At 46.1% G+C, this 26,259-nt stretch overlaps 1 protein-coding gene across 14 annotated transcripts in view; it reads right to left on the reverse strand.

Annotated features, from left to right (window-relative positions):
- Nucleotides 1-516: 516 nt before the first annotated feature.
- The window catches only part of ATP11C (ATPase phospholipid transporting 11C), a 173,133-nt gene continuing 147,390 nt past the window's right edge, over nt 517-26,259 (reverse strand). For 4 of the 14 annotated variants that reach the window (XM_058713766.1, XM_058713775.1, XM_058713770.1 and 1 more), the window contains 7 exons: nt 23,206-23,333; nt 20,108-20,243; nt 17,743-17,808; nt 15,405-15,508; nt 12,314-12,467; nt 5,845-5,949; nt 517-3,294 (listed from right to left, as the gene is read on the reverse strand). In XM_058713766.1, the coding sequence (XP_058569749.1) occupies nt 5,848-5,949; nt 12,314-12,467; nt 15,405-15,508; nt 17,743-17,808; nt 20,108-20,243; nt 23,206-23,333 (690 nt within the window). In that variant the 3' untranslated portion in view covers nt 517-3,294; nt 5,845-5,847. Of the gene's footprint in view, nt 3,295-5,844; nt 5,950-6,629; nt 6,721-12,128; nt 12,195-12,313; nt 12,468-15,404; nt 15,509-17,742; nt 17,809-20,107; nt 20,244-23,205; nt 23,334-26,259 lie in introns of those variants that run through there. The other 10 variants (XM_058713768.1, XM_058713773.1, XM_058713774.1 and 7 more) reach the window with 10 other exon arrangements.

Raw genomic sequence — 26,259 nt, forward strand, 5'->3', positions numbered from 1 at the left:
TGACCACCCCTCACCCCCCAAGACGCCATTTTGCAGGTGACGAGAGGGTGGACGGGAAAATGGCTCTAAGAGCAAAGCTGGAACTTTCACTCCAGTCTCACGTCCAAACACGGCCCGCTTCCCACTTCCCAGAAAATACAAGAGAGACGCCTGAAACTGACAGAACGCCGCGGGTGAGCCATACTGGCATTAAAATAAAAGATAAAGATAAAAAAGAGGAAATTCACTAAATGCAGGTCAAGGGCTTAATGTGATTAAAAGGCTACAAAAACACAGAGACTTCCGTGTAAAAATGTAACACAACCAGCTCCCGTGGAAAAACTTTACTCTCTCAGTAGTCGGTAACAGTGGGGTTTTTGTCTTAGAGGCAGGCCGAGCCATGTCAGAGGAATGGGGGAAGGGGAGACAGCGAGGGGCAGGGAGAGGGAGGGAGGGAGGGAGGGACAGGTGCACACACACACACACCTTTGACCAAATTTCAAGCACACCGAGACCATTCCAAAAGAGAGGCTAAAATGGCAGTCGTATCATACCAAAGTTTATTGATACATCAAACAAAAATTTCTGTAATGAAAAAGGCAAGTTGCATTCATAAAAGATGGCATTCACAGTCATTATAGAAAGCAACGACGTGGATGTAAAAAACTGCTTAAGTGAAAAATGTAGTATTGCAGTCCCATGTTGCAAGCTGAAAAGTGATTTGGTTAACACTTGCATAAAATCTGCACATTTCTATACTGCATGTTATTAAAAAAATTCCATCACGAAATTATTATGGATCTTGCAAATTTTGGCTTACATTTATACTGCTGCTGGTGTAGATGTTGTAGAGAGGGAATTTATGGTTTACACTCAGTAGGTTACACCTTCAAACAAGGGACGACGGTTGTGAAAATTACAAGGACATCTTGACAGTTTAGAGTGGTTCCAATGATGGGTACATGTGAGCCTATTACATTCTCCCCCTTTCTCTGTCACAAAACAAGGTAGTTAGACTGTCGCGCTAGGAACACCGGGGGACGGCTTACTTCGAGTTGTTCCATCCGCCTGATCCCCCGCTAACCAGTTCTTACTTAGCTCGTTACTAAAATACCTTCCACAAAAGCAAAGTCAGGTCCCTCTCAAGGATCTAGGCCACGACGATCACCATCGTGAAGCTGAGCTGCGGTGTAACGCGTGGCTGAGATAGGACCTTAAGTCCCCCTCGGTCACCCTCCTGGCGGCAAGGAATGCGCCACGCCACCAGTTCCATGTCCACTACCCTGCATATTCTGATGAGGCCACTCTCCAGTGGTTGGCGTTAAACGGGCCTCTCTCTGCATTGCGGGTCTCTCGCGTGTGTTCACATCCCATACGGCACTTCTGTAAAACGACAACGGCAACAACACGGCGACAGCCGGAACAAGCAGAAGAACAACAAAAAACGTCAAAAGCTTTCCTGGGTCTGACTTTTTAGCTCTTTGGAATAGGCAAAGAATGTACAGACTTTGTTTTCGGCAGATCACCTCAAACTCAGGCCGGCAGAACACAGCGAGCGCACTTAGGTAAGCTGTGAAGGACATCCGACAAAAGACTCAAAGATAATACTGACAGACGAGAACAAATGAAATAATGTAAAAGGGTCACGATGACGGAATGGTTTCCGGTAACCGGAATTATGTCCTTCCTAGAATTCAAGAAAAATGACACCTAAATACGGACCCAAATTATATATGGAAGAATCAAATGTGCCACACGGACCACATAAACACACCGGTATAGATTGGGTCCAACGCTTTCCTAAAGCAAGGTACAACAGAAACACGAATAATAGTACAGGCATGCCAGAAAGACAACCAAAAAAGGAAACTGGTGTGAAAACACTTTTTTAGAAAAGTAATCTCTCTGCCCGACACAGGGCTCAAACGCACGACCCTAAGATCCAAGAGCCGCGTGGTCTACCGACCGAGCCAGCCAGGCGCTTCTGAAAACACTGTTTTAAGAGCCCATTTCAAGCTAGTAGTCAAATGTAGCCATTTTTATCCCCCCAAATGTGTTTGCTTCTGACATTTAATAAAGATATTTCACATTTATTCTTATGTGTTCAGTGAACTCCGTAGGAGGCTAAAGCCTCCTTCTAGTCCAGGAAGTCAAGGCCTTCACCAAGGTGAATCTCACGGTTGAGAGTCAGACCATCACCCAACCATGTTTGCTAAGAGAAAACATTCAAGTTCAGAGTCATGGCTGTGCAGGCCGAATCGCGGTCTTGGGACGGATCCCTCCTTCCCAAATTGGCAAGTTCAAAACAAAAGTGCTGCATGTATGTACAAACGCAGTCTCTTTCCAGAAATAACCGTTAACAGTTGGAAATAAGCTATTTTTTCACCTCTCCACAGAAAATGATAAAACACGGATACTCAGATGGCTTTAGTTTTATGGGACTATGGTTTTGCCTATCCCACCTCAGACCCCAGGAAAATGAATACTGGAAAATATCCGTTAGATCTTAACTCTTTCGAGGGGCTACTTTACTAAGTGACTGGAAATGTTTTATTTTGAAAATAATCTGGTAGCCATCCACCCATTAAGTGGGGTTTAATTCAGAAGAACAAAAATAAGTAATTTTTGTTGATTCTCACAAAAATATGCAGGATTAACATTCTTTCCACGTAAGGGTTCAAGGTTAGTTTTTGGCAAGGATATTCCATGAGGACAGAATTAGCATGTGGGTGAACAGAAAGGACGAATTATTCTGATGCACTGATACCACTTCGTCTTCTTGTATTTTCAAGTATTCCTTTCGTATGTTTGAAAAAAAAAATAATTTAAGATTCTCACTCAGCAGGAACAAGAAATGTGATCCAAACAGCCTATGTCTTCTGCCAGGCAAAAAAAAGTAATATTAGCAAAATCTATTCATTCCCATTGTAGGACTTCTACTTTATACGATTATACTTAAATCCATTCACAGAGTTCATGGGTTAAGAGAGCACCCACTTGGTAGTTTTAGTCGTCTATCTAGAGCCAGAAATTCTAATTATTCTTCTTGCTTTCAACTTTCATAGGATTCATAACTTAGAGCTTTGGCCATGATGGCTACTTACGATAACTGTAAATGCTTAAGAGAGTCATTTGGTATTGTAATGGACATTTATTCTGAACCCTAGACATAAGAGAGAGGGGTTTAGTTTGTTGCATATTGCGTATCCTGAGATGGCAACTTTTCGTAGTTGTGTCTTCGTGCTTTCTTTTTTAGCTGTAACCACTGTCAATATGCTTGTAGGACAATAACATAGGCAGTTCAAGATTCGGATTCTGAAAAATTTAAAACATACAGAGTTAAAAGGTTTATTTTAACAATCGCGCGAAGCCATCTGTTTAGCATTTTCCAAAATAAATCAAGTAGTAAATTTTGTTATGAGAGTAAAGGAGCTATCTTCAAGTGCCAAGTTTTATTCACATGCAGGGAAACAAAAAGGGTGACACGATACCCAGGTTTTTGTCCTTGCTTCAATTGTTGGCCGAGTAGATTCAGACTTGCTTTTTGCTTTTGGATTGCTCCAGGGCTCTCTCAGTCATCCTTACCACCAGGACCACCTAGCACAGCCGTGGCTTAGCTCAGCAGGGTCCCTCCCTCTAGCCTGGGAGCTGAAGATAGGGTCGTCTCATTGGTCTATCTCCGGCACCTAGTGCCGTGTCCCGCATACAGCGGATACTCAGGCCGTGGTGAACCAATGAACGGATTACTGTTTTCCAGGGTGTGTACATTTTGACAGAGGAAGTCTGAAGATCTATCTACTCCGTTTCGAAAGACTGCTGTGAAACTGTCTTTCCTTTACTGAAAGGAACCGGTTTCTTCCCCATAATGCTCAAGTGAATTTTCTTTTTGGGAGATCATGTCTCTGTAAGTCAACCGAAGCTTCTGTTTCTCTTATTCATCCTGTTTTTTGGAAAGGCCACCACAGAAACTGCCCTAAGAAATCTGTGGATCCTTCTCTGTCCCCTGAACCTTATTCAGTGCTCTCCCAGGGAAGAAGATACACCTGATGGCCCCCCCCCGCCCAGTTGGGTTTTAAAAGGTTGGGTTGGAGGCCCCCTCCCAAGACCTAAGACTCGTGCCTCTCAACATACCTGATTTATACTCTACAACCCAACCTTTTTTTCCTGACAGTTTTTTTTTCAGGTGGCAGCGTCACGGCGACCGACTCTAACCAAAATAAAAATAAGGTCGCCATTCACGCCGAGAACTTATAAAGGGAGTCGCCCACCGCTCCCTTATCGAGGGACAAACTCAGGGGCCAGGCCAATTGCCAAATTTTTTCCGTGGAGGAGAAATAATGCCACGTGAAGATAAATTCCTGGAGGAAATAACTACGCTGAGGGCGAGATGACTGTCCCCTCACGAGAAAACTTCCCCACTTCTGTGTCGGGCGTTGTAGGACTTAAGGCCCTGGAGAGGCCAAAAGCACAAGCAGCGTCTCAGCCAGCCGGGTCTCCCAAACGCGGACCGAGCTGAAGAAAGCGATCCAGGGGGATACAGAATGAGCTGGGAACAGGAGAGCTAAAAGGCACCATACAGCTTAGGACAAGGCTACCTGGGACAAAAGGGCCCAAGGCTTTGAAAGCCACTGGGAGGCGGATTCGGTACCGAGGGAAGGAAGATCGAAGCAGGCGAGTCGCTCCCAACGGGGAAGGCTAAGAGGTGCGCCGGGGCCAAGGGAGTCTGCGTCCGAAGCAACACTGGGGACGCAGACTGGCAAAAACCGTAGGGCACAGGAGAACCAGAGCGCGCGCTCCGTTACTCTCCTTTTTGTTCTTCGCTGGCGGGTGGGGGGAGTTGACAGCTGACGAGAAAAACGGGCCCACGGGGAGGACTCCCGATCGATCGGGAGTTCCAAAGGCAAGAGGCCCCCGATGACCGTCAGTTTTTCGGTGCGCAGGACAGACGGCCCTGCCCTAAGCTGTATGGAGTTGTTTCCAAGCTGATGGGCTCGGAAACCTCATTCATGAATTACTCTAAATTCCTACGGGCGGAGGAGAAAAGGCCTCTAAAGGTCTGGGACGACGGAGGCCGCCGCAGTGAGTGGGAGGGAGAAAACACACAGAGGAGAGGACACCTCCCGTGCCACGGCAATTCCCCCCCACTCGTCTCTGGGGGTAAATGAGACAACAGGCCATAAAACGGATTTAGTCGTCTTTGGGAAAATGAACTGCGAAGAAGCGTTCCACGTAATTAGGTTAGCATCCCCCTGAATGGCTGGGAAAGATTTGAGCTTTTACCTCTGACAAGTCGAAACATCTAGCTTGAATAAAACTTGACATGAAAAAAAGTGATTAGGTTGGGTCATTAATTTGGGGGGGCAGACATGTACGAGTACATTAAGTGTATACCTGCAAACACACAGACACAGCACACGGACGTACAAACACACTGGATTATTTGCACCTAATTCCCAAAAGAACATGCAATGCTAAATTGACTTGACGTTATACAGATGCAATTTTGGAATATTTGTTTTCAGTTTTCCGAATGATCTTTTACAGTCGAGACTGTTATTTCCTAATCGGTATTAACGAGCACTTTCACGGGACGGCTCTGCCGCAAGTCGCCCCTCGCAAAGTAAATATGTTTTTTTACCCTCCAGCTCTGCAAAAGGCCTAAAGTTTCATTTGGGAGCTTAACAAATTTAAAATACCAATTTGCCCCATATTCCAAGGAATGCATCTTTATATTTTTGTAAAGAGTAAGTATAAAGTTCACCACACCAACAGCAGAGAAAATTTAGAGTGCTATTTTCATTTTTGTCTTTATAATGCTGTTAATCTGTTTCTTTAAAGCCAGCCCGCTCGTTTACCACTAGGTACCTGTTACAATATATTAGATTCGTCTGAGAATGTTCGTAAAAGAAGAGGTCTGACTGAAGGTCTGGCGGATAATGAGTCAGATGCCCTTTTACAGCTCAGATTTCTCTGTAATAGTGAGGTAAAGATACTTAAAGCATTTGAAGACTGGTTAACCTACCTGGTGATAAAAATGTAGAAGAAAAAGAATCATTTCCTACGGACTACTCTTTTGGCCAAAAGTACAAACGATTAAGCTACAGCAGACGTGTCACATTTCAACGGATACACTTAAAGACCTAAGGAAGTCTCCAACTCGAATTGAACGGTTTTCATGGTATAAGTATACAGATATTAGTCGTATAAGGCAAACTGGGCGTTTTGAAATGACATTGGTAGGTTATGTGGGAGATGAGTCAATATGGTTGGATTAGTAAACCTTACCATCCTTTTGGTGAACACCTCTGAGAGTTGGGCCGGTGCTGTGAGTGTATCGAGCAAAGAGAGATTTGTGCAAAACATTCCTGTCTTCGTGAACACCCTAGCTCTAGCACGCCGTGGCTTCCACTGTGCACCGGGAATCAATGGGGCTAGAGAGTTACGGTCCAAGTGTTCGAACATCACCTCCTCTCCAGTGTGACCATTTGAGAAGGTGAACAAATGAGTAAAGGAAAATGACAAAATACTCTTAAGTATCAACAGAAGGTAGAGAAATGAGCACTGAGAAGTCATCGTTCATAAAGAGTCAGAAAAATGGTGTCAAGCAAATGGGAACGCAGGCAAGTTGGTACATTAAGAAAGGAAATCACCTTATTCACTCCAAGAGAAACTGTGATTGCTGGAAGTTTGAGAAAGCATGAAGATAGTAGATGTTCCTGAGGAAGGGAGGCGTTTCGTTACCTTGTTCACAATTGCACAAAGGGTGGAAAATTGCAGTAGAGAAAAGAGAAATGCAGAAACCAAAAAAAAAAAAAAAAAAAAAAAAAAAAAGTAAATATTCTCTGAAATGTAAGACATTTAAAAAGAAACCTGGAGAATTCGAAGTCGAAATGACACGTTAGTTTTGAAGGCATCGCTTTCTGAAGTAATAAGAGTCAGAGTTAGGAACAGTCCATTATATGTGCAAATGACTATTTCTCCGTATAACAATTTAAAGTTGCTTTGTTCATGGGAAGACGGACTATCCTGGATCATTTTAAAATACGCCTCTCACTAAAATATGGCTTGTTTCTAATCGTTAACTCACTAACCTACATGGTTCGAAATCCATGGGTCAGAGAGCTATGTCCAGGGTCCATCACCAATCTATCCTGAAGTAACTATCTCCCCTATCCAGCTGCACAGATTCAACACGAAGGGACTGACCGCTGTCGGGCCGTGGCATGTTACAAACCTAACAAAACTAACACAATGGGAAGACATTTGGTGAAACCACATTTCGCCCCCATTTACTGCCGGACCAGTGTTGAACTTCCCTTATTCTAACATAGTTTTTCCAAAAAAGATTTTATTTTTAAGTAATCTCTACACCCGCCGTGGGGCTCAAACTCACAACCCCGAGAACAGGAGTAGCACATTCTCCCGACTGAGCCAGCCAGGCGCCCCTATCCTAATGTCATTTGATCGGTTTTTCTCTTTTTTCTTACAGAGACCTCTTCAGCAGGGTAGGCTAAAGGGCTAGGAATTTCTCCTTTAAAACGCCTAGAGAGAGCAATTCTGCTAATCAAGATTACCCATGTTATCTACTCAGTGCCTAATGGAAAGTAGGTCTAAAAAAAAGATATCAGCTAAAGTATCGTATGTATCTAATAGCAGCGAATAAACAATAAAACTCTTACAGGCAAATACTTTGACTTATTCACAGATGTTTGAACACAGCTGTATCTGTTTTCCTGTTCGTATTTTCCTTAAATAAAGTTGGTGACATGTTGGCAACATGCAAATCCCCAATGGATAAGGCTAGAGAAATAAATATGTTGTTTCTGGGAAGAAAAATTTTAAACTGTCCTGTCTTCCATTTTGCGGGCAAAAATCTCACAGTGAGATTAACACGACACCGAGTCCCCCGCCCCCACGTTTAATATTCAACCCTATTTATTTAAGACTGCAACCCTAAGCACAGTTTGGTACACTCAAAACCTTATATCCAACCGTCAGAGATAAAAGTATTTCTAGGAAGCAGAAATTTTAGGGGTTCATAGATTAGGCCGCTTTATAAAGGAAAGAGAAAGGGAATATGAAAGTAGAGAAGGCAGGAGAGAGCATGGAAAGAAGATCTAAAGCAATCAAAAACCGATATAGCCAGCGACTGGTGGAGGGGGAAGGAAGGGAGAGAATGAGCTAGAAGAGTATGACATTCCCACATTCCTCCGCAGTCACCTGCGTCAAAGAGGCCAATGCATAAAGGTCCGTCTCAACAGCCACAATGTGAGGATTCAACGTTTTGCCTGATCGGGTCAACAGGACTGTTATCCTTAGAGGCCAAGGTTGGCTGGGACACTGTCGGAATCACGACAGTAATCAGCCTCGGCACCACCGTTCTTAACGGGATAAAGCGTATTCTCCAAAGTTTGCAAGGCGCTCTCTCTGGCAGAGCTCCCTACGTAATAGAGTCTTTCTTGCTGTTCGTGCGGACATCCCATGCTAGGCATGGCCACGTGGCTAGGGCCACTGCCATCAGAGGACAGCAGTGCAGGGTCTAGCAGGCCAAGTCAAGCCTCCCTCTTGACAGCGGTGGGTTACGCGGGCAAGCCCTCCATCGGAAGTGGCAAGTGGTAGCTACCACTTGGCCAGAAAGGGCAGGGGTCAGCTCACTGACTACCACGGAGCCCAGCAACTGTGCTTAGGGGAGACACAACCTGTTGACGCACCCACCGGGGGGGTTCCTGCACCGGAAACTTCCTCTGCGGGGTCGTCTTGCCGTTCCGTCGTCCCGCGCTCACGGGTGCTTTCGTCTCGTCACGTCCCGTCGTGACGGGGATGCAGCTCTGGCAGGGTAGGAGCTAAAGAAAAGCTTTCTGATCCTTCATGATGGGACCTGGGCCTCAAAAGCTAACCACACTGCTGAAAAGACAGCTGAGGAACAGGTAGCTGAAACTAACCGGAGTTAAATGACCGAGGGAACCCGTTTGCGAAGACAGCGGGATCCTCTCCGGTGCTGATGTCGGGACGGAACCCGGCTGGGCTGGAGGCTGCCACACAAGCCTTTTTACTGGCGGCTTCCGGAGGTGGCGACTTGGAATAGCTCGGACGTGTTACAACGCGCCACATCCCGGAGTCTACTTACTATTCTGCTCCGTGCCCGCCTCCCCAAGGGTTGCGTAAAAATCCTCTTTAGAACTGCGCTGGGGTGGCAGCTCCTCGTGAGCTGGGGCCACGCGTGACTCATCCCTGGATTACTGCCACCTAGTGCGGTGGCTAGCTAACAGCAGACCCTCACGCGACGTGTGTCGAACTGAATGGAATCCAGCAGAAGGCCGCTTCTGTAATTGTGGCGTGTACGTGGCTTAGCTTCTTTTTTCAAATGCCAGAGACGTTTTCACCACCCACTGCCGCGTTCCCTCCTGGAGACAGCTGCCAAGACCCACACGAGCACGGCGCTCGCTGGCTATGTGTCCAAAGGCTCCAACACGCTTACTGGCTGAAGTCGGGGGGAATCTTCCAGGTCTGGGCGGGGACACTCACTTTACCACCTTAGGGAGCGTGGCAGGCAGGAGGCTGACCCAGTGTAAGAGAATCTTTGGCCGCTCTTTAAAGTGAAGCCAATGCCTTAGCAAGGGATATTACACAAAGTGGGAAGTCACCCAGGATGCCAGGCTGGCTGGCGATGAAGACCCTCTTTCTCCTTTATCTTACAAGTGGCCTCTGCTTCTCTGAACGGCCAAACAGGGCCTCACGGAAACAGACGTGACTTATCAGGACAGCCATGGCTGTTTCAGCTGGCCTTTATGCATTCATACGCACTACTTTGCTCTTGCGTTTCCTCACAAGGTGGGGGGGTGGGGGGGGGTGGGGGGGTGGGGGAGGCAGTGCTGCTGAGTGCCCGCAACTTTTCGTCTCATCTGCAACTCTCAAAATCCCACAGAGTCTGAAAAACCATTTAGCCTTTCAGACACTGGATGTAAAGAGAGATGTTCATCAGTAGGCGGTTCAACACATGTTCTGGTTCAATGAGGGTAGGGATTGATGAATGAGTGATTGGATGAATGAAGGTGATCATGGGAGTTTTCCCGGTCGTTCTAGCACACCAGCATGCCAAGCTATAGCACAGGCACTATAAATCCTCGTATCGTGGACATAACCCATGGCAAACAAATTGCATGCCGAACCGCATGCTTCCGGCAGAAGTTCGGATTCTACCGTTTGCGTGGAAAGAAAACGTTTTACGTCTTTATCTGGGACTGCTTTGTATCATCCCTCTATTTTATGGCCACTGAATTTATAGAAAAGTCACCTCCAGCCTGTGTCTATTTATTTTTTAATTTAAAACAACGATTTTTTAATGTTTATTTCTTTTTGAGAGAGACAGAGGACGAGCGGGAAGGGGGCAGACAGAGAGGGAGAGACACAGAATCCAGAGCAGGCTCCAGGCTCCGAGTTGTCAGCAAGGAGCCCGATGTGGGGCTCGGGCCCACGAACCGTGAGGTCATGACCCGAGCTGAAGTCGGACGCCTAACCGACTGAGCCACCCGGGTGGCCCCCCTTTTATTTATTTAATTTTTTAAAATGTTTATTTTACTTACTTATTTTAAAAGAAGGGGTCTAAGGAAGAGGACAGGGGTGATGTGTTCGAAGGTTTTGATTTCTGAGGTGTTTGTATCCTCTTGAGAGTGGGAAGTCGGGTGTGAGCCATCAGTTAGCAGGAGCCCCACCGACCCAACTAAGAAAAACATTTAGGAGCATTCCCAAAGTGTACTCCCAAGTAAGGAGAATGGGAGGGCACCTCAGAGATCTTTCCCAGACAAATTCTCTATTATGGCAAGGCACCAAACCATTTCTTACAGTGACCGTTTTTTATCGGGCTCGGTGGAAGTTGCTGCTCGAGCCATTCTGGGAAAAACGTGTTGTATCGACCTGTTTTTACCCCTGGTCAACTGATACGGAGGCATACTCAGACAAGCAAATGCCTCTTTCGCATCCTAAGACTAAATCCCAGGCTGGAGGGAGACGGTCAGGGGTCTACTGGAAGGATTAAAGAGTGGACCAGGGTAATGGTATCGTGTTCAGTGCCGCCCGCAAGGCATGCGGCGGCAGGGGGTTAAGGCCAGTTCCGGCCACCTAACTGTACAGTGGCTGGCTCTGTGTACCAAGAATCGACGTGGCTCATGCCGCTGACAGTCGACTGCTTTCGACTGGAGCTGATGCCAACCTGTTGATCACGAAAGGTCCTCTTTCACGCGTCTAGTCGCGAAAGGTTTTCTCGTAATCGTTTCAGCTCCTACAACTGCATGATGCCAACCACCGCATTCTATCAAATCAGTGGGCCAAAACCCCCATCAGACAAGCCAGTTTTGTGGCTCAGCTGGTTGGCAAATTTGATCCGATAGGTCAGGTAGATATACGTTAGACCATCTCCTGAAAATATTGCACTGGAGGGGCTGTGAGACAGAGGTGCTGTGAATCATGAGACAAACAGGGTTTTACTTGGCAAAATGAATTAGCGTTGGCAGGAATAGGACATATTAAATTAACCTGTTGGTCAGAATGTGCCAGTTTTATTTTCCAGGCTAATCTACCCTTTCACTTGAAAGGCTTTTTGGAAATGTTTGAAAGCTATCAGACAATGCAGGGCCAAGCAATTAGGCTGGCAGAGGGTAATAACTCGTCGCTCCTGCAAGAATTTGGCGATTTAAGCAGCAAAACTAAAAACACACTCATAAAACAATCTGAATTTTTACAAGTGTGTTCAGGAAGGTAAGGATGCAGAAATCACATCCAGGGAGTTCTCTCTGGTTCAGATATACTGCTGGACAGACAGGGCTAGAAGCGATACAGAGATTAAGCAGCACTATAATCGGGGGGGGGGGGGGGGGGAGAGGTTTGAAAGAAGCAAATTGGGAGTATCGACTGAAGAAACAAAAAAACCTCTGCAAACAACCCGCAGGGAAATTTCTAAGGTTAAAGCTGGAATGTTGGTGTGGAAATTCCTGGTGTGAAAATTCTAGGCTAAAAAAAAAAAAAAAAAAAAAAAAAACCAAAAAAAAAACAACAACCATTTTTTCCATTTAAAATTCCATATGGAGCATATGAGATGCTCCATATGGATTTTGCTAAAGGTCACATAGAACACTATTAAGGAGTCTACTTACCACCTGCATTGGGTAACGGAGTTTTTACTATACTTTTTATGCAGAAGAGGAAATTAAGTGATGCACCTGTAAGGAGGGGTTTAACATGCTGTAACTAATGCAGTTCTCTAAATAAGGCTTTTAGTTCATGGCAGATATTGAAGCCCCTTCCAAAAATCAAGTGATAACATAAATTTAGTTCTTACCCTGGCACTTCTTCTTCTTACATTCTTTAAGACTATCAGGAGAATCTCAGGGAAAAGGCTGATAAATATTAGAAGAACTATGGCCAACCATGTAGACACAGAAGATAGCATTTGAGCAAATACGAAATACATTCTCTGTTGTTTGAGAAAAGGCCTAGAGTGGAAAGAAAACACAGAATGGAAAAAGAAATCAGGTCCTGTCATATCAAACAGAGGTGTCATCGACATTATCTTTTGTAGTTAAAGGGACTCTTCTAAATTACACACCTTAATAAAAATAATTTCCTTTGAGAATACCCCCAAAGTACTACATAGATTTCACGTACTAAATGCTTGGAGGAAAAAGAAAGGATAACTAAAGGGCAAACACGACAATAAAGTGCATGCGACCTGAAAACAACTAAGCAATCAACTTTAAAACCGTCAAGTGCAGAGTATGTATTTGCATTAGAAAATATTGGGGCTTCAAGATACTCAAAAAGAAATGGTTACTTCTTATGCTAAAGGGTATTTTACTTGCTCAGCTGTTTTGTTCATAGGAGAATGGACTGTGCTCTACATTTGGAAATGTAAAAGACGTTTTTACACCCCGCCCGCCCCCCTACTCTACGTCAATATCAAAGGGAGGGTCAATATCAAAGGGAGGGTCGAGTTTCTCTCTCCGCGGTTCTCATCCCCGAATACAGACGGGGCACCCAGGGTGTGCCAACCAGGCTGGACAGGAGAACGTTGCTAATGGGACACGCAGTCTTCGGGGCCAGACATCTAAGACCCTTCATCCGGATGCTGGATTTCATTCGAAGTCATTCACCGAGCTGTTTGGTGGCCACAGAGAAGCACAGCTAGTTTCCCCAGGCCGAGGCACGGAGAGCCTCAGCAGACTACACGCTGTTTGCAGCAGGGGAGGAGGAAGGGTCCAGGGTTGGGATACACAACAGATTCTCCCCGGATTAGGAGCTCTGGGCAGATAACCACTTGCCTCATTTATTAGACGATGCAAAGGGCTCGCTGAAGATAAATTTGTTCGTCATTAAAAAAAAAAAAAAAAAAAAAAATCAATGTTTGTGCCCTCCCTCTCATGTAACATAATAAAATCAAGTTTGCGGCTCTAGGTACATGGGGACTAGAGTGTGGCAGAGGAAGTGAGCAGAACAGTGAGGTGGAGAAATTCAGGAGGTCTGGGCTAAGTCTTCTAGGGTCCCTACCGTCCAGGAAAGAATTCTGCAGAGCTCTCACTCTAACTCTGAAGGGCACCCTAACTCATTTTCTAGGCAGTTAATGGACCCTAATAAGCATCCAGTACACAAGTGACAGGGGGTCACAGGGCATTCCACACAGTACCCACAATACTCTGTCATTCCCTGCTCTAGAATTTTCTTTGTCTTGAGGATACCTATGGAGCTTTACAGGGGAACAGCAAAAAGCAAAAGGTATTATTCCTGGACTGGGTTTGGGGCTCAGAAATCATCGTTCTCACTGCCAGTCCCCACAGAGGGATGTGTCACCACGCCTCGGGGCTGAGTGTGTCCAGAGATAGTAGCTGGAACGAGCATTCAGCTCAAGTCTCTCACAGTTTCTGGTCATATTTCGCTGGTTGCTTTATAATAGAAGTTTTATATTCATGTAGTGGCTCAACTCAGCTCTACTAAAGGACAGCACTATGGGCAACAAAATAAAAACAGATTTATCACTATTACGTTTTCAGGAAGTATCTCTAATGAATGAAAACAGGTGTGACAATGTCTTAATCTTTTGAAGGATTTATTTTCATCAATAAGGGACGGTCTGTGGTCAGAGTTAGAAACTAGCTGGCTAGAAACATTTTATTCTTGTGGAAATTTTGCATTAGTTCAGAAGCTGATTACATGGATTCATAGATAGAATTATGGTGCTCTGGGCAGAATTACAATTGTATATTACATTTGATTAACCAACTTTGATTAATTTGTGGATTACTAAAGACAACAGGGACTTCCGTCAGCTTCACTGCTGCAGAAATTACCTCTTGGAGGTGCCCAACATATGCCATGATTACACTTTTTGGAACTGGTAGTTCCTTACATGATTAGGCTTTTCATATTTTTATTTCTTAAGGCCTTCATTTTAACAGCTTCTCAAAAGCACTAAGAGTTTCTTCTAATGAAGTCTCAAAGGACGATAAACACAGCCTCACATCTCCGTGATAACATGGAGTATTTTGTATGCATGATTTTGCCCAAACCCGTGCAAAGAATGTCCTCCTAGAATTGCACCCTATGGCTTCCTCTAGCCATGCTCTCTGCATCCGTGTCAAGAGAAGCCACTGGTTAATGAAAGCGGCTACACAACATTTAGGCCTCTGGGAGTAAGAAAAGGAGAGGACAATCTAACTTATTTTCATTCCTTCTAACTCTCCCCATCACAGCTTATACGCCCCTCTTGCTAGATTCTGATCTCCTTTCCGTTTCCCCCAGAGTGCTTCACACAAAAGGGATCCCAAATGAACGTCTACCGAATCAAGATGAACTCAGTGAACTCGAAGGCCACACTGTCCACTCTGCCTCTAACCACCCACCCCACCCCCCCCGCCCCCGCCAGCGAGATGGTGAGGTTAAGATACAACCCTCTGGATACTGAGTGGTATGTATTCCACACCCTGAGCAGACCTGTAGGGACAAGATTGACAGTAACGGCCCAGAAAGAGACAAGGGAGTCCAAATGGGTAATAACGGATCTGTTGGCCACTGTGTCACGTAGAAACGTCACAGGATGAGTATTTCCACTGTAAATCACATGGAAGGTCCCTGCTAGAACTTACGGTTTCACTTCACAGAGAGATGCTTACACACCTTCAAGGTGACAGATTTGGACGGGGGCTATTAGAAGGGAGGACTTCTGCGTGACTCGTGTAGTCCATTTACTTGCCTGCGAAATCTTACCTGAAATGAGCAGCATTCGTAGCTGAAGTGACTCCCAATCCATGAATATTGAAGACCTGCCATTTTACCTGATCGGCGCTTCGAAAGTATAATTAACGTTTGCATAGACAATGTACATATACACATATCTACTTTGTTATTTACACATTACTCACACGTGTACAGCTGCTTACCAAATAATTCCTCCCCAGAAGAATGAGAAAAATACATAAAAGGCTAAAGAACCCCAAATCACAAAGTGATTTATCCACGTCCAGAAACGAGTATCCAAGGCGAGCTGAAAAGACACAACACAAGAGATGTCGTGATGGGTACAAACTGCCCCGGGCAGTAAGTCCACTCTGCCACTCGAGAACTTGAATACCTTAGGATACCTACGGGAGGATCTAGCTTGGGCCAGGCAACTAGAAGAGAGGGAAACTAAAAGAAGAACAGAATCCAGACTTTTCACAGAGCCAGGGCAAGAAAGGGCTAAGCTCTGTCCCAAGGCCTCTAGACCCTACAGTATAGGCTTGGGGGAGGGGGGGGGGATGTGTCAAGCAAGTAGCAGGTGGGTGTGGGGCTGGAGATGCCGCACTCCTGAAGGAGAGGCAGGCATCGGGGTCACGGGAATATCCAGGAGGCTGGAGCCCCAAGTCCTCGGGGAGTGGCGGCCAAGAAGCTGACGACAAACGGACAAGGCCGAGCTGGCACTAGATGGACACAGAAAGGCAGCAGGAGATGGAAGGGTCAGTTAGGAAGAGGAGACGAACTACAGGGAGGCAGCTCCAACACAACAGCCGGGGATTATTAAATGCCAAGGGAACTAGGTCTACACGCCTGGCGCCATGTAGCAATGAATCACGGGCCTGACCAGGTAGTGCGCCTTTCAATTGTGAAAGCCAGGTCTAGTCCGTTACACGAGTAACACTTTCAGTTGCCTTAGGTGTTAATCCCTCCACGCTTCTGCCAGGGCCGACTGTCTCTTCGGATTGTGGCACCTGAGGTTTTCAAGTGCAATCTAAAAATAAAAAGTATGGTCTGTTCTGCCTGTTTAAAATCGCTGGGCCGCGTGGACTAACATCTGGGGATGTTTTTGAACTTTTTAAAAGAGGAGGTGGTGTCTCCATTTTGTTACTTGCTGTGACACCCCAGTCCTCCACTCTCTGTTATAGTTTCTCATCCATAAACCTCTGGGCTGCTCGGGAAAAGGTCACAATGATGCCCATCCAAAGATGAGAGAGTGCACGTCTTTCGAGGGACACATGAAAGACAGCACGGTAAGGCCAACTCTGACATCGAAGGGCACTTGGAAGCCCTGGGGCCACAGGCAAGAGCAGGTGAAAAAAGGTGGGGGGGGCCTTCATTTCAAATCATGATCCTGTGAATCATCGTAATAAATAGCAACAACTAGCATCTATCGTTCTGACCACATTCTATGTGCCAGACACCGTTCTAAATGCTCTGTGTGTCTTCACTGAGAGACATCCCACCAAAAATCCTAAGCGATAATGCTTATCTCCATTTTATAGAAGAAATGAAGGTACTGAGAAATGGAGTCACTGCCCAAGAATACCAGCTAGTAAGTGGCTAAACCGAGATAAAATTGTAGCATTTTCTTTTGCAGCCCTAAAATATTACTGAAAGAGTCGATGAAAAATGCAAACGCACGTTGGCTCTGTTTGGTATGAGAAATGAATCGGGAATAAAAACTTAGACGGGAGATGATCAGAGGTCCTTTGTCAATCATTCTTCTGGAATTCTAGTTTGGACCACTGGAATTCATTTAAAGATGCTCATTCTTGGACCCCACGTGAGGTGTTCGTTACTGGAACGATCATCAGAAGAATTTGATTATGCTTTCAAGGGTAAGAGAGTTCCAAATCGGAAGTCTCAAGGGTCGAATTCAGCAAGCCTTCAGAGTATACTACGTGGCCGCATGTTAATGCCAATGACTCCTGTATGCTACCTGCTGTACATTCTTATGCATTTCATCACTAATATGGATACACATCAGCGATAAAGACATTATGTAAAATTTTGTCACTACTGAGCTCTTTTGCACACATTTTTCGCTCACGGACATCTATTCGATCGTCTTAGGTACCCAAACTGCTTTGAGGCCTGGTGTTGGCAAACAGATACCTAGTTTTAAAAACGATTCAACTCTTTAACATCAACACACACACACACACACACACACACACACACTCACACACACTCACAGCCTGTCTATATACCACTTACAGTGTCTTGGAGAGAGAAGCAACAGATTTTGAACATAACTATGGTGTATGAATTTTTACGGAATGAAATGAAAGAGAACACGTTAACAGACTGGAAAAATGGTTCACAAATAGCATACAAGTGTCTAAATATCTAATATCATACACAGTTTGGTAAAGATTCATACTTGAATGAACAACCTGCAATAAAAAAATAAAGAGAAGACAAAAAAGACAGGACAGTGGGAGATCAGAAAGTACTACAAAAACAGTATTAAGTATATTTGAATAAATAAAAAAATCTAACCTTCAGAGTTACAGTGAATACTAAGACTGTAAAAACAATGGTTCCAAAAGTCCAGTTTCCATATACCTGAAAAACATTTAACAATTACACGCACCATGAATACACGAGCCTACTTAAGCAAATAAAAAGGCAACTTTAATCTCTGGCGTAAATGCTAAAGATTTCCGTAGAAACTGTTTAGGGAAACATGTGATCAAAAGATCAGGCCAAACCGTTGGATCTTACTGTGACCCCACATTTCCTCGGACAGCTATAGCACACTTGTGGTTGACGGGGTTTATTTCCATTACCTCACGTAGTACTGAACAGGGAACACCCTGGTGTCAGAAAGGCAGAGAAACAAAAAACCCACCCCTATTCCCACTAACGGTCATGTTCATCAAAACAGGGCATTTGGATGATTCGTGTCTCTGAAGAGTCTGATATGGGCTTTCTCTGTAATCCAGAAGTAAAGCTCTCCAAGGAGGACCAATCTCTAGACAAATGGACTCACATCTTAAAGATAGAGCCTAAGTTTCTGGCTGTAAATATTAGAACTGTTAACAGGTGCACATTGAAGGGAAGCAGAGAGCATGTATAAATCCTTAACTATGGCAATGAATGGCACATATGCTTACCAAATGCTGTCAAGATCTGAATGCACAGCATTAAAACAGAAAATGAAATGTAAAACGTTTTTAAAAAAATCATAAAAAATTCAGATTAACAGAAGCAAAAAAAAAAAAAAAAAAAAAAAAAAAGGATTTGACCAAATCATACGTGGTGTCATGTTTAATTGCTGACAAGTTCTTACACTTACTGTAACTTTAGCAAACATTTAGAAGGGTGGCGACATGTGCAGTAAAGTCTAATTCGTTTGGCCTTCATGAACTCAAAACGGGTGATGAATGGGACACACGCTGGGCCAAAGCTCCCTGTGCACCACCCAAAGTCTGCTGAGCGAATGAAACACGGCACCAGGACCGCAGGAGAGTACCCCCCTACTTTGCGGCAAACTCTTCTTCAGAAATAGTCAGCTCTTTAGAATCTATGTGCCAGATGAAACTAAAATACAACGTGAACGTCACAGAAGCAGCCGTAAAGCTACGGGGAACCGAGAAATCGTGTGATGTAATCCCTTCTTACTGGTGGGCAAAGCTCAAGGGATTGGCCTACAGAGATTTAGGAAGCCACTCTCCTTGACAAGGGCTACGTGTGCCTACTCTGAAGTCCTAGATCTCTATTTCTCCAGCAGTTACTTGGTGATTTACCATTTTTCTAGAGCGATCTCTATGTCCAACCTGGGGCTCGAACTCATGACCGAGAGTCCCATGCTCTACTGACTGAGTCAACCAGGTGCTCCCAGTGATCAATAATTTTAAGGGACTCCTATTAAACTGCCTTCTGTTAGTCCAAACTAGAAAGGTTTTGTGTGTATGTAGTACCTAACTTCAAAGTATCATTCAAATTCCTCGAGCCCATGACTTCCCTAACAGATGCTGACTGTGCAGGTTGTGGACACAGTCACCGTACTCGGTAAATTCATTTTGAACCTTAGCTTCGCTTTACATGATGAAGAATGAGTGACCACTGAAGAGGAAGCCCAGAAATCGAACGAACGTAGCAAAAGCACATGTGAAGTGCTGGGCTCGACATTCACCGTGTGGCTGTGAGAAGACCTCACCCCGTCAGCAGTTCTTTCCTAGAACACAAGCCAGGGAAAAATCACCCCCCCGCAGGTGCTGACTTATGTAGTCGCTTGCCAGGAAGGCACTGGCAGGATTAGTGTAGCCTTTCTGGAAAACACTATGCTCCCGTGCGGAAGGGAAGGAGGAAGAGAAAGGGATTCCCACTCCTCAACTATTGGGCGAATATTGTAAAGATACGGGGGCTACCCCCTTCAACTCTAAGCACGAAAGGCCGCTATAAACAAGAACCGAGCAGGGCCAGACTTTGCCCCTGCTTTGCGAAGTCTTGCGGCCTCTGGCTGGCTCAGTCAGTAGACCATGTGACTCCTGGTCTTGAGGTCCTGAGTTCGAGCCCCACGTTGGGGGTTGAGTTCACTTAAAAAGAAAACATCAGGAAAGGTAGAGGGATCCAAATGCCGAAGTACTAAAAACTCCGTTCAGCTATTAAAAATTGCAGCCAAGGTAAACTTCTAGAAGGTTTGTACACAAGCTCTCTAGTTAGCCATGCGCACAGGAGGTGGCTTACTTCAACACTTCTATCGTTCTAAAAAAGTTGTGGGAACTAAAGACCACACCTTAAGAACAAGTTGGCAAAATGATTAGAGCTAGATTACGTGTATGAGAAATCCAGCGCCGATAGACAAAAGATAAGCCATGCTTACGATACCAACAGATGGAACATATATGTATTTTTTTACCTTTGCATTTTCTTCCAGGGATGAAGTCTGAAAGAGGAAGTAGGTCCCAAAGAAGAACACCGTCCCTTCAAATGCAGCCAGAAACGTCCAATATAAGAAGGGCCCCAACTGGAGCATGGCATTGTCGGAGATTTTCCTGTTGGCAAATGGGAAAAGGCACAGGGTAATGAACCTCCGGAGGCTGTCTCTTCAAGGCCACAGCGAAAGGCACACAGGTGTGATGACCCTGTTGTGATGCAGGGCGCTATCCCTGGAGGACTGGAGGGCCACGCGGAGCCACAGGTCTACGTCCCTGCAATCGCCTCCCGACTAAGGCAGCGAGAAAACAGAGTGCCAAGTTCAAATTCTGGCCACTGACAACAACAACCTCACCAATAATAATTAGCTCCCGTTTACTGACTACTTCTTACGTGTCAGTAAGCTGGGTTAAGAGTTTTACATACATTGTCCATTTTTAAAAAACGTTTATTGGGCGCCTGGGTGGCGCAGTTGGTTAAGCGTCCGACTTCAGCCAGGTCACGATCTCGCGGTCCGTGAGTTCGAGCCCCGCGTCAGGCTCTGGGCCGATGGCTCGGAGCCTGGAGCCTGCTTCTGATTCTGTGTCTCCCTCTCTCTCTGCCCCTCCCCCGTTCATGCTCTGTCTCTCTCTGTCCCCCCCAAAAAAAAAACCAAAAAAAAAACGTTTATTGATCTTTGAGCGAGAGAGCACGCGTGCACGGGCAGGGGAGTGGGAGCGGGAGAGGGAGACCCAAACAGACTCTGCGCTGTCAGCACGAAGCCCGGCACGGGGGGCTCGAACTCACCAACCGCGAGATCATGACCCGAGGTGAAGTCAGACGCTCAACCGAGCCGCCCAAGTGCCCCTACATTGTCCATCTTTATCCACATAAAAACCATGCGGGATAGGTATTTTTGTCAGTCTCATTCACAGATGAGCCTCAAAAGGAGTATCATAATGGTTCCCCAACGGTGATGCACCTTGGAATCACGTGGGGATCTTTAAAAACACTGACGCCTCACTCCCACCCTCGTCCTGGCTTCACTGGCATGAGGTGTAACCTGGGCATTAGGATAATTTTAAAGCGCCCCAGGCGACTCCAATGTCAGCAAAGTTTAAAAGGACTAGTAGCATAAGGGGAAGCGCTGGTGTATAATCATAGATTGACTTGACTTAAATCATGCGCATATGCTCTCAACCAAGCTACCGTGGCTTTCCGACGACAATTGTTACTTCTTTTAATCAAGATTTCCTCTTGGGAATTTAAACTTTTTAGGTCTTGGTGTGCCCCTTATATTTTTTGCAAATGAGTCACACAAGGTTTTTGTTTTTGTTTGTTTGTTTTTTTTGAAGGGGGGGGCAGGGAGGGGAAGAGCAAGAGAGGATCTCAAGAAGGCTCAGCGCGAGGCCCGATACAGACTCGATGTGACGTCCATGAGATCACGACCCGAGCTGAAATCAACAGTCGGACGCTTAACCGACTGAGCCACCCAGGCGCCGCAAGTCAAATAATGTTTCATAAACAGCAGGTGGATCGAAACCTTAAAATCTGTTAAAATAACACAATCTTCGGGGCGCCTGGGTGGCTCAGTCGGTTGAGCGTCCGACTTCGGCTCGGGTCATGATCTTGCGGTTCGTGGGTTCGAACCCCGCGGCGGGTTCTGTGCTAACAGTTTGGAGCCTGGAGCCTGCTTCGGATTCTGTGTCTCTTGAATAAGGAACACCTTCATAATGGAAACACAACTGATCCTTGTCCGCTTGGTACTGAGCACCGAGGGGCTTCCCAAAAACACGCGGTCGTGCACCTTTTCCCTGCTAGCGTTTCCAGGTGTACGAAGGAATGTGAAATTCGGGGGCTGCATAGAGCAACGTGTTGCTGTTTGCCCTAGAAAAACTGCAGGAGGACAGAGGGGGCTGCTTCTTAGAAACAAGCTCTCGGCACAGACAACAAGTCACATTCTCAAGGCAACTGGGAGCCACAGGGAAGGCACCTTCCTAAAGATGCCTGCAGCGTGTGCCCGGCAAGTGCCAGCCAGTGAGGCTTCTGCGAGTGTCACTGAGTGGATCCTGTCTTTCTCGACTGTCTCCGGGAGTTACATTACGCCCCGTGGGAAGAAGGGCAGGGGCATCATGGTAGGCTGGGGGAGAGGCGAGGCCTTCCAGCTGCACTCAGATGAACGACGAGGCTGCTGGAAACTCCCAACACGATCGCCGACAAGCACGAGAACATGAGAGAGAACGGAGATTTATTTGGGGGGCAGCCGCCCAGCAGCTCAGGCCTGAGCACCTGCCATGCTGGGAGGCGGCCGATGTACTGTCCCTCTTCCCTCTACAGACCTACGGTTTCCTATTTAAATTTCTCTTGAACACACGGAAATTAGCCACATTATGTCTCGTTTCAGGTCACAGCGTTTGGGAAGTGCCCCGAGTCACTACATCCCCGAGGGTGAAACCTGGAACGTGCTGCGCGGTTCCGAAGGAAGGATCGGAGCGATCTACACCGACAGTCACAGGCTGAGGTCGGGGTCTCGTGACAGCAGGCGAGGGGGAGGGCGGCATTTTGTGCTGGGCCACAGGTACGCACGGAGCCCATTCACGCGGGTGTGAGCAAGTGTAGGCTCTACGGGAAACCGCGCAGTAACTCCCGGGCTATCCTCCTGCAGTTCCCTCACTGAAACTCCACGGAAACCCCGAAAATAATTTGTACTCACTCAGCAGCTTCCTTCGGGTTTTCAACATTCTAAATGCATGAAAGCGCGCAGCACAGGCCTGAAGCTATGGTGGGGGAGGGTGCCAGAGTCAGATTAATAGCTACCATCCACCCGAGAGCTTCCTGTGTGCCAGGCACTGTGTGCACCTGTCTTACATGCAGTCCCTCCTTCACTCCTCGCGAAAAACGCTGCCGTCACCCGTATTTTACCGAAGATGAAACTGAGTGGTTCACACGCATCCCGGGATGGTACCTACACCCAGGACACAGGCCATCTATCTCCCGGCTGAATGGTACCAGGGGGGCCGCTGCGTCCTTCCTACCTGCAGAGGAAAGGAAACCCACGGTTTTGAGGGCCTGAAGTGGGTTTTAACTCTATGTTCCACTTACATATACAGTCGGGGATCCGAGGCCAGGGTGTCAATGTTGATGTGCTGTTCCAGTAGGCTGTAGGCCAGGATGGGCAAGGATGTGAAGCAGATGTTGTACATTGTAAGGTAAGCGGCATCGTACAGCGGCTGAGATGACAAACGACAGAAGTAAAAGAAATGTAGGTGTTTGGGGAAAAAAAAAAATCACAAGCGAAAACGAGAGAGGATCCTTTCACGTTTTCTTTTTTGTGATAGTAAAGGAAGTTCATAAATAAGGTCTCTCTGATAACTACAGAAAAGAAACATGCTGTGCTAGTTCATATTCATATACCCTCCCTTTTCAAAGGATCTTATTCAGGATGTTTCCATGCTATCGGCTCTACCTCCCCCCCCCCTTTTTTTTTTAAATGTTTATTTATTTTCAAGGAGAGAGAGACAGAGCGTGAGCAGGGGAGGGGCAGAGAGAGGGAGACACAGAATCTGAAGCAGGCTCCAGGCTCTGAGCTGTCAGCACAGAGCCCAACGCGGGGCTCAAACTCACAGACCGTGAGATCATGACCTGAGCTGAAGTTGGACCCTTAACCGACTAAGTCACCCAGGCTCCCCCATCAGCTCTATTTCTAACAGATATTTACTAATAGATTTTGAGAAGATTTGTCGTTGTCAAAGGCCAATTAAGTATAAGCCTGGAGCCCCTCAGGAAACTAAGCATAGGCAGTGGCCAGCCTGTGTCACAGTGGTTCTGTCGTTAATATTTTACAACGTTTTATTTAAAAAATATATATTTTTTGAATGTTTATTTATTTTCGAGAGAGAGAGAGCACGCGTGCGAATGGGGGAGGGGCAGAGAGAGGGAGGAGGACAAAGGATCCCAAGCAGGCCCTGCGCTGACAGCAGCAAGTCCGATGCGGGGCTCGAACCCACGAACCGCGAGATCGGGACCTGAGCCGAAGTCAGATGCTTAACTGACTGAGCCACCCAGGCACCCATTTTTACATGGTTTCAAAGATCGCTATCACCTTCTCCAGGCTATATTTATGACAGTGAATGTGGCCATTTACTATGGATTCTAAATGTATTTGCAAAAACAAAGCTAAATATGTGTATACAGGCATGACTTTCCCAGGCTCCAGACCAAAATTTCCAACTTTGTGCTGGCTGTCCATAGGCACCTGCAACTCATAATGTCTAAAACCAAACTCATTAACTTTCCCCTTAAATCTGCTTTCTCTTATGTTCTCTACCTCAGTGAGTAGCCCCCATAATGTTTGCAACCCTAGTATCCGCCTAGGTGCTCAAGAAATATTTTGAAATCAGTGATTCTCCTACCTCCATAGCCATTTCTTCTTCTTTTTAATGTTTATTCATTTTTGAGAATGTGCGTGACAGAGACAGAGCACGAGTTAGGGAGGGGCAGAGAGAGAGAGGGAGACACAGAATTGGAAGCAGGCTCCAGGCTCTGAGTCGTAAGCACAGAGCCCGACGCGGGGCTCAAACACACGAACCGTGAGATCATGACCTGAGCCGAAGTCGGAAGCTCAACCGATGGAGCCACCCAGGCACCCCAGCCATTTTTTCTGTCTCCTATTCTTCCCGAGCCCTCTGTTGGGAGTGTTCCAGCACTCACTGTTTGGAACCTCATACTCACTCTCTAGGCGATCCCATCAGCCCTGTGGTTTTAATACCATCCATTCACTGAACATTCCCGAATATTTATGTTTGGCCCAGACAAGTCCCCATGTATCCAGCTGCCCACTTGACACCGCCTGAACCGAACTCCTGACTTGCCCTCACCTCAAACCTGCGCCTCTTGAAGTCTCCCTCATGTCAGGAAAGGGCAACTACACCTTGGGTATTAATCAGAACCAGAATCTCGGATTCATCCTCGACCCTTCTCTTTTTCACAGCCCACATCGAATCAGCTAAGAAGTGTTTACTGGCTCTGCCTTTAAATATGTTCAGAACCAGATCACGTCTCAGCACCTCCACAGTTACCACCCTGCAAGCTTCCTAAATGGCTCCCTGCTTTGCCTTTGACCTACCGTCTATTCTCAACACAATGGCCTGAGTAGTTCTGTTAGGAAAATAAGTCAAATCAAGTCATTGTTTTGTTCAGACTCTCCAGTGGATTCCTTCATCTCTGAAAGTTAAAAAAAAAAAAAAAAAAAAAAAAGGTGTGGGGGGGGGGGGAGGGTTCCTGCGAAGGGATGGCTATACAGTTCTGGCTTCTTCTACGTGTCTGGCTGCGTGTCATATTTCTCCCAGTTCTTGCTCACTCCACTCCACTCCACCAATAATGCCTCCGTCACTCTACCTCCAACATGTCAGGCACACTCCCGACTTTGGACTTCCTTTGAACTGTTGCACCTGCCCGGAACACTTTTCCTTCCGACAGCCTCCCGGATGACTCCCTCACTCACAAAGATCAGCTCAAATGTCACGTTCTCAGAGAGGCCGATCTGGACTTGCCTTGTCATTCCCTTTCTCATGGACGCATTTCCCCCTTTATCCTGTTTTTTATTTTCCTATAGCACTAATCGCCTTTTATCCGATGTTATAAATTTGTTAGTTTTATTGTCTCTGTCATCACACTAGGCAGCCCCCTGCCATCCAGAAGCTCGAGTGCCAGGACAACAACAACAACAACACCAGACAAAGCTATTCTGCCAGGTCGCAGAATAGTGCCAGGAGCATGAATAACTTCACAGAACAACAGCACCAGACAAGGCTGCCCGGCTTTTCTCAGGCTATAGCTGACAATAAAGTAAATAAAAATCCCTGCCCACATAGAGCTTAAATTCTAGTGTGGGGGTAATTCTGTGACTCAGCATTTCGCTATTCTGCGACCGCGATGGCTCAAGACAAGAACACGACCTCTCCGTAGTCACACTGAGCACAGAATATGAATATTGTCCAAATGACAAAGTTAACCTCCTGGGTAAGATTTACTAAAATGCTTAGTCACAAAATCACCCCCACTTAGTGACAGCACCCAATCTAGAGCAAGCCTCCCCACCCACACCCTTCCCCAATGACCTAATTCAAACCCAACCCCCCCCTCCTTTTTAAGGAT

This window comes from Neofelis nebulosa, chromosome X, assembly GCF_028018385.1.
Source record: "Neofelis nebulosa isolate mNeoNeb1 chromosome X, mNeoNeb1.pri, whole genome shotgun sequence".
NCBI lineage: Eukaryota > Metazoa > Chordata > Mammalia > Carnivora > Felidae > Neofelis > Neofelis nebulosa.